The sequence below is a fragment of the Misgurnus anguillicaudatus genome, chromosome 25, assembly GCF_027580225.2.
Source record: "Misgurnus anguillicaudatus chromosome 25, ASM2758022v2, whole genome shotgun sequence".
NCBI lineage: Eukaryota > Metazoa > Chordata > Actinopteri > Cypriniformes > Cobitidae > Misgurnus > Misgurnus anguillicaudatus.
Genome location: NC_073361.2, coordinates 22881829 through 22902001, shown reverse-complemented (window position 1 = coordinate 22902001; position 20173 = coordinate 22881829). Strand labels below are relative to the sequence as shown.

Below are 20173 nucleotides of genomic sequence, written 5' to 3'. Positions count from 1 at the left end.
ATGTCACAAAGCTTGAATCATTTCAAATTGGTTTCATGAACATCACACTGTACTAAAATGGCCCCCACACTCACCAGATCTCAACCCAATAGAGCATCTTTGGGATGTGGTGGAACGGGAGCTTCGTGAACTGGATGTGATGTCAACTGCATGATGCTATCCTATGAATATGGGCCAACATTTTTAAAGAATGCTTTCAGCAGCTTGTTCAATCAATCCCATGTAGAATTAAGGCAGGGGGTCAAACACAGTATAAGTATGGTGTTCCTAATAATCCTTTAGGTGAGTGTATATTTAAAATTGTATACAGTACAAAAACCGTTGGATTCCACTGTAAATCAAGTGAATATTATATGCATTAAATTGTACAGCTCTAGTAAAAGAAATCTGCCAAAATGTTAAGAAAACCCCAGGCATGGGAACTGTCAGCTACAATTTTAATTTATGATGTACTTAGTTCTTTCCATTAAATGTGCACCATTGTTTTTTAAAGACCTCAATAACAAAATTCTTCTCTTCGTGCTTTCTTTCACACCCCGAGCTCTCCCATTCTGCACGCCCACTCTTTTTGTCATTGTTTTTGCGGCCAACACTATCAAGATCACAAAAGAATGTTGGAGGTTGTTTGTTCATGTCCCAAGAAATGCAGCACTTACAGTATATAAAGGGACACTAGATGCACTGTAATTACACACCATTGTGGCCTTGTGGTGAATACGAGTGGACATCCAGAGTGTTTTCTCAATCTTGCTTGATGCTTATAGTTTATGTCTTTGTTTGAGGGTCCTACTGGGTTCTCCTGGTCTCCAAGGAGAGCACAGTATGCACATACGGCACGGCCAGCTCCAAGGGCGCTGGGTATGTGTAAGCTGGCCAAAAGTCATACTGCTCTATTCTTTCTGTTTGTCCAGCTCATTTGGGGCTCTGTAGAGGGTAATGATGCATTTCTGATGGAGATTTTAGACAAACAAATACGCACGAGAGAAACAAGTGATTCAATCCACCATGCTAAATACAGTAAGTGTGTCTGACACACACGTAGTGCTGCCAACCCCAAAAAAACTGGTGTGGCATTAATTCTAGTTCCTCTTTTAATTTGACAGTGTTTTTTATTGTGGATTTCTGAGATGAAGTAAACTGTGTTGATAAGCGTGTGCTGCGCCATTCTGTTTACCATAGGAATTCAACCACACCTCTAATCAAAAACTGGATGAAGGGACATGGTGATGAGTGAAAGTGAATGAAAGATTTGAAACTGTACATAAAGATTCAGGGTGAATATATGCTGATAAAACAGTGGATATTTATAAGATGGCCATTTCATCTAACTTGTAAAATAAACATTTATCTGGCTTAGTATAAGGAAGGAATAAAATATGTTTGCAGAATTTTTCCTGAAAGAAAACAAATTCTCATGAATTCCGTAAAAAAAGTGGTGTTTACAAATATAATCCATTACAAAATTACTAGTGTATTTTGGGTATTATTCCAGTAGGATTTAATAGTGTTTCAATCGACCAGATAACATCCCACCAAGTTAAGGAACCCAACAATTAGCTATGTAGACACCCACAGAAACCATTATAGTTTCTATTAAATCCAGTACAATTCCCATTATAAACATTAAAGCCATTAGAATGTCTGTTTTTTACTTCAGCAAGGTGAAAGGATGATAAATTAAGAATAGTCAATCATGAAGTGACTTATTTTTATGTATATGTCAGTGCTATGATATCCACTCCATCTTTTCATTTTACTGTCAGTGCTGTTGACTTTGTACTCCACGCGCCGCGGGCTCCACTGCGCATGCGTGCGTCAGCGTACTGTCCCGTTCCAGCTGTTGCGCATTCCAGATCGCAGCGGAGTCGCCGCTGGCCAAATGCGACAGGACTGCGCCTTTTTAGTCAGCGATGATTCACAGGATTCGTTTCTTTTTCATCATTTTAAGTTTTCATGTAACTTTTGGGGGAAAAGATTGTTTTACACAAAGGAAATAAAACAGATTCTTGTCATTTGAAAAGCTCACAGGATATTTGGAGAAGACCGTTGCGCACCTTTGGAAAGTCTCTACTGCTATTGACAATGACAGACATCGCATCGGCAATGGTGAGACCTTTATGTTATATTTGACACAAATATTTAATTTTTATAATATAATTTTTTAAGGTATACAGATTAAATAGAAACTTAATAGAAACATTTGCTGTGTTTTAAGGATATCACACTATGGCTTAATACCCGTTATGCTTGATGGCTACAATACTTTCCTGTGAAATTCAAGCTAAAGTCTCATAAATGAGAGAAGCATCAACGTTTGATTTTAGTGATTGATTTAATATTTGACATGATCAGTTTATAGTCAAGTTATATTTTTACACAATGTTCTTTACATTATTTACTCTGATAATGTGTGTAAAATATTCATATATATCTAAATTCATTCAAGACCAAGTCTTGGCATGAAACTAGATTTGTTATGACTGTTGAATTCGTCATGGGCACTGAATCATGACTCTGATGGTCTGGACTGAGAGATAGACATCATAGTTAACATCAGAGATCACAGACAATGAAACCTACTTGAATAAAAACAATGAAAGAGCTCTGCTGTCTGATATCATTGTCTATACAGTAACATAAAATAAATAAATAAATAAATATAACAATATACAATAGTTTGTTTGGCTGACTGTGCCAAAACTTTATTTTTAACACTGTATGCATTACACCGTCAAACCAGATGTTGATATCCGTGACACTCGTGTAATTGTTATGGATTATATACATGCACATAAGAATAGTAATTATTGCATGAATCACTGAGAGGATTAAAGGAAGATTGACATGCCAACATAGAAAGAGAAGAAAATATATGCTAGATGTTATTAAAGCAGATGCCGTGGTTGCAAAAACACTGGACATGTCACTCATTCAGCCTCAGGTGTGTAACTTGTGAACTAGATGACTCACTAAGCTATGACTAAAAGACAGGTGTGAAGTCATGGGTCAGTTAGGTGCAGATGCTCCCTAGAAAACAACAAGCAGATGAGTGTTGGTTTTGTCAAACTGTGTAAAACTCCTGTGGTGAGAAACATCATGACCTGCTTAAATTAATAAACAGATCTTGAGGTATTTTTAAAAGAGAAAGGTGACGGTGATTTTAGACCTGCAGTTTGTTGTTTAGGATACTGTTGTTCTAAAGTGTTACTATGGAAGTGAAATACTTCACGTATAATAGTGATGCTCCTTCCAAAAAGTTGTTAAAATAATATTAAGTAAGTTTTCAGGCTAATGTTGGATTTCCTTATGGTTCTTATTCCTGCAGCCAGACACAGCTGTAATAACATTCCACAGTCTTTTATTTGTTACCATTGGAATTCGGGACTAATGATTTAAAAGCTCTTAAAATGTTTTTTTAGACAACTGCGAAATCATGCGTAAAAATGGTCCGGAGGAATTATTTATTTAATACTTAAAAGTCTTTAATTGAAAAGCAAAACAAACACCAGGCACCTTCGCCCCGACCTCAACAAATTTCCGTCGTAATTGCGCTCTTTATTGCTATTTTTAAACAGACCTGCATTGATATCCCCTCCTTATAATTCAATTCAGTGGCCTCGGTGTAGAGTCTAGACACAAAAGAGATGAAACTCAGAACAGAGTGTGGTTTGTCCAGCTAAAAGATCTTGCATCATTGAGTGTCCGGGGGAAGCAAGCGACTGTTTGACTCTTTATTAATAAAGTGCATGCCATGGAGGGAACCCATATTACTATAAGATCCAGGCACAATGAGATCATTGTCACGTGGATTAAATAAGCAGTGCTGCTTTGCCACCTTTGAGAAATCAGATGAGTTTTCTATGCTGGGATTGTTGAGGAGAAGGGGTTGACCTTCAAAGGATGACTCCATCGAAAAAATTGCATCTTTGCCTGAATAAAGCCTTTATTTTATACATGTCCATGCATAGCTCAGTGTTGAAGAATTGCGTTAGCTGAGCAAAAGGTCATGGGTTTAAACCCATGAAAACACGGATGTTGTTGTAATGCACTGTAAGTCGCTTTGAATAAAACCTTCAGCCAAATGTACAAAAAGTGGACATTTCTCAAGACTTTTTTAAGATGTCAAATAAATCTTTGGTGTCAGAGTACATATGTGAAGTTCTAGCTCAAAATACCACATAGATAATTTATTATAACATGTTAAAATTGCCACTTTGTAGGTGTGAGCAAAAATGTGCCGTTTTTGGGTGTGTCCTTTTAAATGTAAATGAGCTGATCTCTGCATTAAATGGCAGTGCTGTGGTTGGATAGTGCAGATTAAGGGGCGGTATTATCTCCTTCTGACATCACAAGGGGAGCCTAATTCCAATGGCCTATTTTTTTCACATGCTTGCAGAGAATGGTTTACCAAAACTAAGTAAATAAGTTACTCCTTTTCACATTTTCTAGGTTGACAGAAGCACTGGATACCTATTTTTAGCACTTAAACATTGAAAAAAATCTGATTTTCATGATATTTCCCCTTTAAAGGATTTGTCCATTTAATTTACTCACATCCGGATAATTTACTCACCACCATGTCATCCAAAATGTTGATGTCTTTCTTTGTTCAGTCGCGAAGAAATTATGTTTTTTGAGGAAAACATCCCAGGATTTTTCTCATTTTTTAATGGACTTTAATGGACCCCAACACGTAACAGTTTTAATGCAGTTTAAAATTGCAGTTTCAACGCAGTTTCAAAGGACTCTAAACGATCCCAAACGAGGCATAAGGGTCTTTTCTAGCGAAACAATTGTAATTTTTGACAAGAAAAATAAAAAATATGCACTTTTAAAACTCAACTTCTCTTGTTCCTCCGGCTGTGTGATGCGCCAGTGTGACCTCACGCAATTGCGTAATGACGTAGAAAGGTCACGTGTTATATATATGAAACGCACATTTGCGGACCATTTTAAACAATAAACTGACACAAAGACATTAATTAGTATCATTCCACATACAACAACGTCGGAACGGTACTCTTTCTCCACACTTGTAAACACTGGGGCGTAGTTTGCATACGTCCATCGTGACCTCTTGATGTATTGCGTGAGGTTGCGCTGGCACGTCACATGACCGGAGATAGACAAGAAGTTGTGGTTTAAAAGTGCATATTTTTCTTGTCAAAAATGACAATCGCTTCGCTAGACAAGACCCTTATGCCTCGTTTGGGATCGTTTGGAGTCCTTTGAAACTCAGTTGAAACTGCAATTTTATTAAAACTGTTACGTGTTGGGGTCCATTAAAATGAGAAAAATCCTGGAATGTTTTCCTCAAAAAACATAATTTCTTCTCGACTGAACAAAGAAAGACATCAACATTTTGAATGACATGGTGATAATTTTTTTAAGAAAAGGGTCTAATCCTTTAATGCACTTGGCATAACATTTCCCATGCAATTGCATTTAAAATGCTAAATTGATATTATGTAAAATAGCTTTGTGATGATGAGGTCATGTGACAGTGTAGCATAGCATTTGACAATGTAGCAAAAGCACTTTTAATACACTGTTTTACCTATATGGTAAAAATAATAGTACAGTGTATATTGAGCGGTATTCATTCCACATAGTCCACAGGGTGGAAAGATGAACCCAGCCATCACAACCAAGATCAGTCTATGCCAAATGCATTTGTAAATGACCTAGAAAGCAGGCGTGTTTGGCCCGTGTTTGTGTTAGATCTGATGTGGGTAAGGAATGAAAACAGAGGAAAGGCTGACAGACGTTTCCCTTTTTAAATCTCCCACCCTGTCCGCCGAAACGCCTATGCTTGTGTGGGGCTGTCATCGCCCACATCACCCTGCATCTATGGTTGATTTGATGTTTGATCTAAGTGTGGAGTCTCAATGCACACTTCTTTGATTGTTCCATCTACATTACAGCTGAGCTGATGTTGTTGTCTTCAGAGTAATGCCCTCCCACATTAAGTCCTGTGGAAAGCATGAAGAGTCAAAAAGCCCTTTGTGTTAAATTCTAGACTTTTCTTCTGCTTTTTTGTAGAAGATCTGATGTTGCAATGTTCTCATAAAATGAAATGACTTGACAAATGCAATCTTTTTCTATGTGTTGATATATTTTCTATTACAACTGAGGTTCCAAGGATGTATTGATGCGTTTATTTAAAAAAGCCAACAGGCTTACATGGGTTACACTAGTAAATGCATTACCTAACATAACCTAACAATAAGCAGTCTCTCGCTCTCTCTCTCTCTCTCTCTCTCTCTCTCTCTCTCTCTCATGTTTTTTTTCTTTCATCTTCACTGGCTCATAAAACGAATGCTGTATTTAAAGTAGCACTCTCTGCTTTTCCTTCCTCCTCCATCAACCACACAATCGCTTGATTTCTTTCCTGCATTTAAGTAACCCGCAGCAGTGCTTGAATGTTTGCAGTAGATGTCTGAACATGCCTGAACATTACGCTTTTTACCTGGATAAAGAGGTCTTGATGATGAAAACCATAGTCGGGTCAATCCTCAGTGTTACCCACATATACAGGCCTATGAGACGATTTGGTAGAAAGGTGCATGTTAGGAATGTAGCAGGTATTTTCAACCTGGGGTCAAATGGCCAAGTACTACTCCAAAGCATAACACACAAGATTTGCCTGCTGAAACACGTCTGTCTGCTTGTCAGGAGGGCAGAGAGAGGTGAGATTTAAAGGTTTAGGGATCATGTGTAGTTGGCTGGGCTATAAAATAGGTCATGTTTGTAAAGTGGCCTCTTGGTAAGTGGTCAACCATAAATGTCAGAACTTGAAGTTGTGAAGATCTGAATTAAAGGGATAGCTCGGCCAAAAATCATATTAAACCCATGATTTACTCACCCTCAAGTCGTCCGAGATGCATATGTCCATCATTTTTCAGACAAACACATTTTCAGGTATTTTAGAAAATGTCCTAGATCTTTCAGTTTATAAAATGCAAGGGTATGGGGTCCACCTAAGATGGCGGCATTACCAGAAGCTAGTTATTTTTGTTTATAAAGTTTTAAATATGGATATTTCTACGACAAAACCACACAAATTACCTCAAAAGGCCTTTGTTTACTTCTCCAGATTACTTTTGTGAAGGATGGATGCATATTTTTGGACTTAAAGAAAGTGGACCCCATATCATTTTATAAACCGAAAGATTTTCTTAAATAATTGAAAATGTGTTAGTTTATAAAATAATGGACATATGCATCTCGGACAGCTTGAGGGTGAGTTACTTTTTGGCCAAACTATCCCTTTAAGCATAATTTAAATAAGATTAAATCAGCTCAAAGTAAATGCTCTCCAATTTTTTCTTTTTGTTTCGAAACAGGTGATTAAATACAATTTTAGTTTAATACATACAAATTTATGTCATATTACAGTGTTTCTTAATCAGGAGAAGTAATTAATGGCAAATATTTTTATCACATTTATCCAGTTATGTGGATGACACATATAAATATACAGCAGAATATGTAAATATTTTAAATTACTCCAAAAATTTATAAATAAGTAGAATCAATAATCTGACGATAAAGAAAAACGATTCCCCAGGGGAGCCAGTAGCGCCTCACTGCAGAACGCGACATCCAGGGGGCGGGGTTGGATTTAGATCCAGGGGTGGAGCTGGATCCCGATCCAGAGATCCCATTGGTCGGCAGTTTTACCACAAGACACGTCATAGACGTGTTGCTGCGTTACCATTTCCGCATTAAGTCGTAACTAAATTAAGTTATTATTTTGACATAAAAACTAACTTTACTTATGACTACAATAAAAGTAGTGCCTTTAGGGTGAAATGTAAGTTTTTTGCTATAATGTTTTATGCTTTATGCTATAATGAGTAAAACATTTCGGGTAAGCCTACTATGAGTAATCTTACCACATGCCGTTTAAGACCTATTAATGGATACAGTATAAATATGCATAATTATTAAAATATATAGGCTATGGCATGTTATTTAGAAATTAATAAATTGAATGTTTATATGGTATGGACTTTTAACTTGTTTTAACGCGTCTTTGCTTACAGCCATTAGGAAACAGGTTTCCCTCGTAGATGGTTTACTTTTTTTATTTGCTAATAAAAGATATCAAATAAATTTGTTTTTATATTTACTCGTATAGGAATAGCTGTGTTATAAGTGGGATAATGTACAAATAAATCTCTTCAGTGATATCAAACTGTCGGGAATGTGTCCGTACCTCTCCTTACACCTAACTGTGATACTTTCTAAATTATGAATCTTTCTCAACTATATTATTAATCAAACATACACCTAATTGATAAGAGCAAACGCTGGCGACAACAGGTTGCAACTAATTGCGGGCTGCAACAACGCAAATATACTGGTTCATTTGGCGGAACAAAGTATATTAAGTGGGAGGAGTTGGATCTAGATCCAACCCCGCCCCCTGGATGTTGTGTTCTGCAGTGAGGACCATCTCAGGGGAGGGGCCATGTGTACAGAGAGGCGTGAGGCGCTTGCTGGTTGTGGCTAGAAGGGATACAGCTAAGGCCAAAAATCTTGTGAAATCCTGCCGGATGAGCACTGTTTTCATCCTAATCCTACCCCAAACCTAACACTAAACCCGGCATTAGGCCATAGCTGTAGCCTATCTAGCAATAACGGCTTTTTTAATCCAAATCCTACCCCAAAACTTTACTAATCTCGCGAGATTTTGCAGTAGCTGTATCCCCTCTAGCCTTTGCCGCGCCAATCTGGTTGTATGCGCAACCTGAAACGATTTAAATAAATGTTGAATTTTTAATGCAATTTTATCTTAAGAAACAAAAGTTATGGTGCAGCTGATGTCAGATTTAATTGTTGGATGGAAATATGTTGTTTAAGTGTGATTTTAGCACACGATTGTACAGATATATGTCTTTCCCCATTGAAGTAGATTCGACGTCTTGCGTGAGTGCAAACATGGCTAGGCATTGACTTTGAGGTTTATATTGTTCCTGTTCTGATGTGAGCATTGTTGTGGGTGCACGCTCTCTGATTGGATACTGGCATTTGGATCGGATATGAAGGTATTGGAACAAAAATGACTTGAGGAAGTACGTTTTGTATCTGAGGAAATGGGAACACTGTGAGCCGGCAATGATCACAGGATCACAAATCATAAAACAGAAGACATACAATGACAACTTCATGTAAAAATATGTTGTTTAATGGAATATAAGTAATAGATAGCCTATAGTGGAATAGTTCTTCAAATATGTTTAGGCACATCTTTATACGTATGTTATTATGGGTGTGTTGGGTTGGCCGCAATATATTTGCGGCCCCTAACTATGCTAGCTTCGAACTGTGGTCTGGGTAGACCAACGCAGGAACATTTCATCTCCCCACTACATCTCCATTGGCATGGTATGCCAAACACTCCCAGTGATTCGTGGGAAATTGTAGGCATGGAACATTCCTGCCTTTTTACTCCCACTCTCTATTTTTCTCCTTTGGAATAGTTTTCACACACATTCCAACCTATGTTACATGTGGCTGCTAGATTAGAGAGTGTGAGTATGTTCGCTCTGATGTTTATGGCCCCCAGGGTCAAGTTTGTGAGTCTCTTTGTGGCCTCTCTTGTTACTGGGGTGTCATTAAACATAATAGTGTTTTAATCTGATTTCAATCCGTTTTTTCACTGGTGTAGAGACTGGAACTGGTAACCAGCAATTGTTTGTTAAGATGTTGGCTTTGCTTGGTCTACACCTTTGTAAGGTCACAGTAAAGTAATTTTCTAAACATTTTAATGGTTACATTTAACATGTTTATCTTTAAATATGATTGGTTTGTTCTCTTTGTGTGTGGTATAGGACACAGAGACAAGCTGCTCATCTAGTGTCCTCAAACCAGAAACAGATCAAAGTCTTGATTCTCCTAAGGTAAATTAATTAGTTGTTTAGCTGGTTTACATTTATGCATTTGGTAGATGCATTTAGAGACAGCACAACACATGTGTATTGTTTACAGTGCATGTTCCCTTGGATCAAACCTATGACCGTTGTGCAATGCTCAACTAATTGAGCTACAGAAACTGTTAATGATCTCCAGTGATCAGAATCTTCTGCTGTTTTAGAGTCCGCCCCTGGATTTGATTGACACAGGAAAAGCACTGAAGGTACAAACGGCCACCCCTCACCTGGTCAGCCTGGGCAGCGGAAGACTCAGTGTTGCCATTACTCTATTACCTTTAAAGGAGGGTAAGTGCTCATTTATATCTGTTGATCTCCATTACACGTGCACAAATGCCCAAGTATGTGCACAGAAAATGAACCCGCTATCTTTGTAGATCTGTGTATGTGTGTACCTTCATGAATGGTGGATGCGTGTTGCGTCTATTGTTAGTGCTGACTGAGGCCTCATGGCTACAGAGGTTAAATGCAGGTTGAATAAGGATTTTGTAAAGGATGAAGGAGGCTTTGTGGTGTAAACATTTCAAAGTCCGGAACTTGGTGTGTTGCTTTAATCTCTGCCTTAAAGGAACAGGGCACCAAAAAGTCAAATGACAGCATTGTGTCATTGCAAACCCATGTTTTGTTATTTATCCTCAGAACACAAAAGAAGGATTTTTTTAATAATCATAACAACAGTTCAACGATAGTTTATAGACAAACCACAAGCTTTAAAAAAGTTTATCAAAATATGAAATGTTTCGTAATTTATTTCATTTTAGATGCATATAATTGTGTATGATTTTTTTTCTTTATCTTCAGTTGACCACAAACAAATTTATATTAAAGTGCTGTCATTAGAGATATACACTGCAATGCTGTTACCACATCATGCACTGGGGAGGACCAAAACGTTCAAGGCTATATGTTTGTATATTAAAAATATCGTAGTGTCTGATTATTGGGGGGCCATTTCCCCCTCAATGTCTATTCAGTTTTTGTATTTATTTTGGTGTGAACTCTTTCTTTAATGAGACAATACAAAGGGTCCACTTGTCTCTACTTACATCTAAAACAGGGGTCTCCAACCATTTTGTGAGCAAGGGCGATCACAATGGATACAACAATCTGGAAGGCTACTTTTTGTTTTACTTGTTAATTTTATTTTATTTTACTTGTTGATATGTTTTAGTATTGTTTAAAATGTTAACGTGTAAACCAAGCCAAGCTAAAAAATATTTAATAAATAAATATTACAATTAAGACTATTAAAGGGAAAGATATTCTTATTTTCAAGCTCCCCAGAGTTAAACAGTTGATTTTACCGTTTTGGAATCCATTCAGCTGATCTCTGGATGTGGTGCTACCACTTTTAGCATAACTTAGCATAATTCATTGAATCTGATTAGACCATTGGCATCGCGCAAAAAAAATAACCGAAGAGTTTCGATATTTTTCCTATTTAACTGACTCTTCTGTAGTTACATTGTGTACTAAGACCGACAGAAATGTAAAAGTTGCGATTTTCTAGGGAGATATGGCTATGAACTTTACTCTCATGCTGGCGTAATAATCAAGGACTTTGCTGCTGTAACATTGCTGCAGGAGGCCTAGTGATATTACATCTGCCCGAAAATAGTCCTCTGCCATTGAAAGTTACTAAGGGGACTATTTTTCGGGTGCTGCGTAATATCATTGCGCCTCCTGCAGCCATGTGATGGCAGCAAAGTCCTTGATTATTACGCCAGAATGAGAGTATAGTATGTAACCATAATTTCAACTTTTAATTTTCTGTGGGTGCTAAGCTATGCTAAAAGTGGTAGCGCCAGACGCGGAGATCAGCTGAATGGATTCCAAAACGGTAAAAATCAAATGTTTAACTCTAGGGGAGCGGGAAAATGAGTATATTTTCAAAAAAAGTGGAATGTTTCTTTATTAGAATGTGCCTCACAGTACCCCTGGTCTAAAACATGTTGGGTTATTTTCAACCCTTCATTAGGTCAAAAAGAGACAAAACAAGCCACTGGGTTAAATTAACTCAGAAAATGTTTATATTTACCCCAACAATGGGTTAAAACAAGATAAGATTTTGGGCTGAAACGTCCCAGCATAGGTTAAATTGCATCCCAACAGGTTAAGTTTGTCAATTTTTGACCCAACTTTGGGTTGAAAATAACACCACATTTTTTAGAGTGTATCAGGTTTACTGTAATGACACATGACATCTACGTACATCTACACGATACTCACTTTCCCCCGTCCTCGCCCCTCATATCACCTTCACCATGGTAACACAGGAATTTAAGAGAATGGTGCAGGAAATGAAGTGTGCAGTCTATCTGAATAGAGACAGGACAAGTCGAGCTAACTTCCTTCCAGTCTTTCCCAGTATAGTCACACGAGTATTAAAGTACCATGAAATATAAATAACAATTATAACAGCACTGGTTAAGTGTGTAAGCCAGCAGAGGCCAGAGCAGAATGGAAATGTAAAACAGAAGTGTAACCACACATACAACCACGCACACACTCATCATTCTTCAGCATGTATTCATGGCAGTATTTAGCTTAACATTAACTATTCAACATTAACTATTCTGAAATCCTATTTAAAGTTGATTTTTTTCAACAATATTCAATTAAACAAAAACCCAGTTGGTAAAGACATAAAGCCACACAGTTGGTCTGGATTGGCATTGAATGAACATGTCAGCTGTGCTAACAGCAGCACAATACATATAGGTCTCAGAGATTGATTCAAACACAGATAAAATGTGGTTCAGTCATATCTATTTTAAGTCTGTTTTATACCGCAAGCACAAGCAGTGCATAAGTGACGCAGCATTTAGTAAAACAGCAGGTTTGCATTAATTTTTTGTTGCATAACAGAGCGCGGCTCCATTCAGAAAATACAGTAATTAATTTTTGGGTTACTGTATTTTTGAATAGCTGCTTTAAAGGTGCAGTGTGTAAATTTTAGCGGCATCTAGTGGTGAGGTTGCAAATTGCAACCAATGGCTCCGTCCACTGCTCTTTCCTGGCTTTTGAAACACATAGAGAAGCTACAGTAGCCACCACAAAAAAACATGTCATCATCGGAGACAACTTAGTAAAAAAGTTTGTCCGTTAAGGGTTTCTGTAGGAACATGGCGGCACAAAATGGCGACTTCCATTTAAGGGGACCCTCGGTGTATGTAGATAAAAACGTCTCTTTCTTAGGTTATAAAAACATAACGGTTCATTATAAAAAGGTCTTTATACACCCCTGATAATATAGTTTTGTATATTATTTTGCATTTCTGTCCTTTTAAAAATGACACACTGCACCTTTAAATTATTTTTCTCATGCTTCGAAACAGAATTTACAACCAAATTCAAATAAAATTTGCTAACTTCACATAACACTGTATTAAAGGAGTGACACGCATAGGTCGTGATGATGCCCCTGTGCCTCAGGACATCAGTATTGAAGGACCTGGAATTGAAGCAGAACACTGCAGAATCGAGAACAAAGGAGGGATTATCACTCTTGACCCCTGCGGACACCTGTGTTCACTCGATGGCGTTCCGGTCACCAGACCCACACAACTTACACAAGGTAACCACAACATGAGTTCACTGGTCAGTGTCTTGTTTTTGCTGGTATGAGAAAAACAAGATTAGAAAGGTCTTGTGAAAAGAGAGGTTTTGCTGTCTCAGCAACTCTTATCACAATTGCGTATTGTATGCATGTGGTTTTGTTTGCATGCTATGAAAAACTGTTTATCTGAGAGTAAAGCGTATTTGGAAATGGATAATGTGTTTTTTTCCAGCAGGGTTTTGGTTTCGGACATCATGCAGAGTTTAACTAGTGTGGTTTTGGATCTTTATTCAGTGTGACGCTGTGACTCATAGCCTCCACAAATGATAGATTGAGCTATAGAGCACAGATTAGGGTTGACTGATTTTTGCCCCAAGGTTGTATTTTCCTATAATGCCTGCGTTCTCCAGCCTTACTGAGTTCCTCAACAAGTCTTCCATCATTTTCTCAGCTTATTCGCAAGAGTTTTCGCTCTGCTTCTTGGTAGGATACAAATAAGTATTTCATGAAGTTTATTTAAGATTAGGAGGAGCATGTATTTCAACCAATCAGCATGAAAAGGTGTCTATATATGGACAGTTTTTGCAGCACCCCATCACTCTCTGCTTGTACATCTATCACAGTTAAAGAGGGGGTAGTACTTTGGGTTCGGCCTAATATGGGTTCGGAGCGCTTCCCTTAGACAGCACGCCAAATATGCTTAATCTCGCTATTACATGTTAATGTGAACTTGTGAACCAGACTTATTTATTCTGACACTATTCAGACACGAAGTGCAAATATTGACTGGATTGTGTGAAGGGGACTTAGGGACAAAAGACAATGCAAATGAAGACAACGTGGATTTTTGGAGGCTTTGTACAATCCAAAGTCTCAGATCTCCAGAGAGACCATGAAGGATGTTATACATCTGAATTGTAGAAAAGAGCCACATGCTGGTAAAAGGATGCAAACTTTGAATGTAAAATGAATTTTTGAGGCTTACCTCCACTGACTCTAAATGCAAATAGATTAAAGATGTACACACAGCTGCTACAGTGCGGGGCAGCTGGTACAAATTAGGAAAGCTCAGTTAGGGGTTAATGCCAACTTAACATGTCTTGAAGTTAGACAGTTCTGATCTGTTTGACTTCACTCAACTTTCATAATAAAGGCAGGATTTACAATATGCTTGGAAACATAAAGTGCGTCCCAATTTGCACATTTACGCACTCCTCTACGTATTTTTGTTAAATAGCGTAAGCAGTATGTTCACTAAACATTTTGAAAAATTTAGACAGAATTCAGAAAAAAGTAAACTATATTGCTGCATTCCAGACAACTCGGATTTAGGATATTTCCCACATCAAAGTCAGAAATAATGTCTGAATTAAAGGTGCAGTGTGTAATTTTTAGAAGGATCTCTTGACAGAAATGCAAAATAATATAGAAAACTATTATCTACATATATCGAGGGTCTCCTTACATGGAAATCGCCATTTTGTGCTGCCATTTTTCTACAAAAGCCCTTAACGGACAAATTTTTTTACTAAGTTGCCTCTGACGATGACATTTTGGCCGTTGGCGGCTACCGTAGCTTTCTATGTGTTTCAAAAGTGAGGGGTGAGCAGTGGACTGAGCCGTTGGTTCCAATTCGCAACCTCACCACTAGATGCCGCTAAAATTTACACACTGCACCTTTAAGTAAAATTAAAAGTATTTAGTAGCATTAATAATAATTTAATGACATTAAATACATTTAATGTGTTTAGGAACATTTAAATAGATATTATAAATCCGAGTTGTCTGGAACACAGCATAAGTTGTACTTATTCATCAAAAAATAATCAATCAACGGTCATGCGAGCAAAGTTCACCTGCGGAGACGATTACTCTTCAGTCTGACGGTGACTGAGGTCATGCTGATTGACACTGACATCAAAGTAAAATAAACAGATTTTCATTGACTTGCTTTGTGTTCAGTATTTATCATTATTTTCCCTTTTCCTGGAAATTCTAGTTAGTAAAAACCTCTTAAGTATTCCATTTGGGAAGATACTACTCTTGTAAAATTCATGGTTAAAGGATTAGTCCATTTTCCAAACAAGATAATTTACTCACCACCATGTCATCCAAAATGTTGATGTCTTTCTTTGTTCAGTCCAGAAGAAATTATGTTTTTTGAGGAAAACATTCCAGGATTTTTCTCATTTTAATGGACTTTAATGGACCCCAACACGTAACAGTTTAAAATTGCAGTTTAAACTGAGTTTCAAAGGACTCTAAATTATCCCAAACGAGGCATAAGGGTCTTATCTAGCAAAACGATTGTCATTTTTGACAAGAAAAATAAAAAATATGCACTTTTAAACCACAACTTCTTGTCTATCTTTGCGCCTGTGAAGCGCCAGCGCGACCTCACGTAATTGCGTGATGCCGTGGAAAGTCACGTGTTACATATATGAAAACGCACATTTGCGGACCATTTTAAACAATAAACTGACACAAAGACATTAATTAGTATCATTCAACATACAACAACGTCGGAACGGTCCGCTTTCGCATACGTCCTCCGTGACCTCTTGACGTAATGAAGTATTGCGTGAGGTTGTGCTGGCGCGTCACATGACCGGAGATAGACGAGAAGTTGTGGTTTAAAAGTGCATATTTTTTATTTTTCTTGTCAAAAATGACAATCGTTTCGCTAGATAAGACCCTTACGCCTCTTTTGGGATCGTTTAGAGTCCTTTGAAACTGTAATTTTAAACTGTTACGTGTTGGGGTCCATTAAAGTCCATTAATGAGAAAAATCCTGGAATGTTTTCCTCAAAAAATATTATTTCTTCTTGACTGAATAAAAAAAGACATCAACATTTTGGATGACATGGTGGTGAGTAAATTATCTGGATTTTTTTTAAAGAAAATGGTCTAATGTTTTAAGTATATAGTTCATAGTTTATGGTGTATAGCGCATCATATGGGACACAACAAAAGCCGTGGTCTCTGTAAACCGTATTTTCTGCTTTCTTTTAGGGAAATTGATAATTTTCTGTCGTTTTTAAACAATTGTTTGTATTTTGCTGCACTTTTTAAAATGATTTTCTCTGGGTTGGTTTGTGATTAAGTCTATTTCAAATAACAGCTCAAAACATTAGATGTCAGTCAGTGGCTGCAATAAGAGATGCCCCACCTCCCTATTGCAAAACTTTAATTGATTGTCAAACTCTTTGGTCTTAGTGATAATCTAATGGTAGACTGTTTCAAACTATCCCAGTCTATTGGATAGTTATTTTTATTTCGGAATAAGGTGTCTGGTATGCAACCAGAATGCTATTATGCTGACACGGTCACCTAGTCCTAGATGATGTTGTGAGAGTCTGAAAAATGAATGATGGTCAGTGTTGTGCAAGAGGAACGATCGATTTTAGCCTTAGTCGAAGTTGCACAAAGTATTACTCAATGGTGAAATTCAGCAGAGGAAAAGAAAAATATGAGAAAGTTCATTAAGTGTTTGGATAAGCTTTCTTTAATTATGATATGGCATTTATTCTCAACAAATAGGTCCTACTATAGGGTTTCTCTCAGGTATTTTTAGTGAGTGCCTATATAGACAAAGAAAATAGAGGGGTGGGGTTAAATCAATCCTTTTCTGCCCTTACTCTAACAAGCAGGGTACATTTAGAGTTAATGTTGTTTACAATCACGCATCATTGGACGTTATAGGACGTTTGAAAGTTTTATTTGCTTTGGAAATGAAAACAATGGGTTAAGACGCTGAATTTCTCTCCGTTTATGTATGTATGTATGTAACGCGCGTGGCACAGCACCACCCCTTTAAGTTGGGTTAGGAGCGTTTGCTTTACTTTCATTGACCTCAGAAGAGGAGGAGAAGCAAAGCGCTCGCCTCAGAGTTTATCGCACAGTTAAACGCTCGCGGGTCACGGGTCATGGAATATCATTGAGGACTTCACTCAGCGAGAGTTTTCTGACAGGTTTGTTTGTACTTTCCTCTGTATAGAATCATTTTCAGACTAGTCTCGTTAGATATGTGAACTTTACTAGACGTTAACGCATCTGCTATGCATATAGCCACGAGACAGTTACTGTACAATCATCAACAGCGCTGTTGTTCATTCATTTAAACAGAATATGGTTTTGCTGCGTCGCGTGTAGATTTAATAAATGTCACTCATTAATTACTTAAAATCCATTTTTGCAATTTTTTTATGTTTTAGTTGGGCTTCTTTGAGAGAAGCTACTGGTTTTTAATTTTTGTTTAGATTTATTTATATACGCTGAGATTTACGGCTGTGTGACGTCATTGTGTGCAGTCACATGGGCAGTCATGCTTTCATACAAGTATTTTTAAATGACATTTATATTTTATTATATTTATTTATTAACTAAATAACGAATGACTAGTAATTTGCCAGAGAACATGGATGAAAAGTTGTACCTGAAATATTCCAGTTAGTAACAATATTTTGGTTAGTGGTTATCTTGCAAAATATTAAAATGTTTTAGTGCATGCATTATAATCTGCTTTTCAGCCAATTACGTTTGGTTAACATAAGATGGGTATCATGTTAATTTTGTTTAATTGTGTAATGCTTGCTTGCCAACAAATGAACTGTAATCAAATGCATGATGCCAGGTTAAGTGAATTAGTTATCAAATAACATTTATCTTTATTTGTATTATGAAAATTAGCTGGTTATTTCTGTCTATTGCTCTTTACTTTATAGCCTTTGATAGATATATAAAAATGTTTCATTGCACCAGAAGATTGTTTCCTTGTGCCACTTAGTTATCCAATCATTTTAGCTGGAAACTGTGCATAAACTAACATGCAGATTTAATTATACGATCAAAGGGATTTTATTTTTAATCCAAGCACGACTTTAGTAAAGAAAGTTTAAGATGAAGCAGCTGTGTTTGTGTGGTGAAAGGGCAGGAAAGGATTTGCAATAAACTATAACTGTAAACTCTTTTAATAAAGTCTGTTTGATGCATTTTTATTAATTTACCCATGTGCATTCCACATTGACAAAACTGCTAATTACATGCATGCATGTAATGAAATAACAAGAAAATGCATCACATGCACCCATGCACACTTGCATGGATTGACATGGCATATAATGTTTAGATGTGTTAATCTTTGTTCCTTTAGACATTTATTTATTTAGGATTTTAGCTTTGGGGGAACATCTGTGCAGACTAAACACTTACCGCTGTTAGCTACGAGCGTGCGTGTGCGCACACGTGTGCTTGTTTATGCTTCAGAACTGCAGTTATTTGGATGTTTCTCATACGGTGTGTTGACTGATTTAGGGTTATTTTATTGCATATTGCATGCATCTGTTGTAGTTGTCCATTCTGTTACTTCATGATAGAAGTCCAGAGAAACCTGGCAAAGCTTGGAGAAATGCTCTGCCAGTGTACCAAGCTCTGGAATGCATGGGACAGATTTAAGAGACCAAATGTCAGAGGGTTGGCATGTTAATGACATGCGAGACTTAAGTTCACTTAACGGTCTGAAACGGGAATGTGAGCCAGACATGAAAGTTTGGGAACTTTTCACCTTTTGTATCCTATTATTCAACCAGTGAGTTAGACTAAATGGATTACGCATGGAGATAGACCATTACACAATCTGGCAGAGATGTTGCTTTCATTGAACGCCAGCGTCTCTGTCGAACAGCTCATGTGTTGAAATCGTGTGATCATTTTTATGTACAGTTCTCACAAAATCCCTATTTTTAATGGTGTTGTTTTGTTCTGAAACTCAGACTGGCTCTGTCTGACTTTTGTTACATCCAGCAAAAAAAAAAAAGATCATTCAGGCAAATATTTTTGGGTTTACTAAGGAAGAAAAGTGGTCCGAAATATTTTCCATGAGCTGTTACTCTGCTTCCAGTGAGTTTCCAGGCTCACATCCATCCATCGCCCTGTGGTCTCTGATTTCAGATTAGTGGAAAGAGCAGACAAAGCCTTACAGGACCTGGTGCTCAAGAGACAATAAGGAAATGTTGAAGCCACTTATATGGTGACATAAGCTTTTCTTATTTACATAGTGTGACAACAGAAGTGAGGCTGAAAGATGTGAATGAAAAACAGGCTTTGGTTTTTTAAACATCCTGTTTCAACTAGTTTGCTCAAAACGACCACTATCATCTAAAACGTATTGTTTGCGACCAAACCAAGACATTCCTCTCAACTTTACATTGACCCTGTTATCTTATCTCTGGCTTTTGGCCTGTGTGAGTGAAATTTGTTTTTTTTTACTGTTGTTGATTTATCACTCTCTATGTTTGTAGGTTACACTCTCTGTCTGGGTAAATCCTATATCTTTCGTTTTAACCACCCGGAGGAGGCTAACCGAATGAAAAGCATGCTGCCGCAGAAGAGCCCCGTATCTCCGCTGGTGTACAGCACAGGTAACTTCTCTTATTCTCGCCTCTATCCACTTATCCTTTTGTTCCTATCATCTTCCCTTCTCTTTTAAACTATCAATCTTTACTTCTTAAACCCACAAATCCCCTCGGGAACTGAAACCACTGATCTCCACTTTTTTGCACACACACATGCACACTTGGCCCATATCCCATATCACAACAAACCACCTCGAGACCTATAGAGGATATGATGTGTGTGCGTGTGTGTAATAAATTTTAGTTATCTGTCAGAATTCTTT

General features: G+C 37.4%; 1 protein-coding gene across 12 annotated transcripts in view; it reads left to right on the top strand.

Moving 5' to 3' along the window:
* Positions 1 to 1843: 1843 nt before the first annotated feature.
* Positions 1844 to 20173, top strand: part of phldb2b (pleckstrin homology-like domain, family B, member 2b) — a 57546-nt gene continuing 39216 nt past the window's right edge. For 7 of the 12 annotated variants that reach the window (XM_055181328.2, XM_055181318.2, XM_055181321.2 and 4 more), the window contains exons 1-5: positions 1844 to 2106; positions 9840 to 9908; positions 10103 to 10226; positions 13333 to 13515; positions 19797 to 19916. In XM_055181328.2, coding sequence (XP_055037303.2) covers positions 2083 to 2106; positions 9840 to 9908; positions 10103 to 10226; positions 13333 to 13515; positions 19797 to 19916 — 520 coding nt within the window. In that variant the 5' untranslated portion in view covers positions 1844 to 2082. Of the gene's footprint in view, positions 2107 to 9839; positions 9909 to 10102; positions 10227 to 13332; positions 13516 to 17305; positions 17469 to 19796; positions 19917 to 20173 lie in introns of those variants that run through there. The other 5 variants (XM_055181327.2, XM_055181326.2, XM_055181317.2 and 2 more) reach the window with 4 other exon arrangements.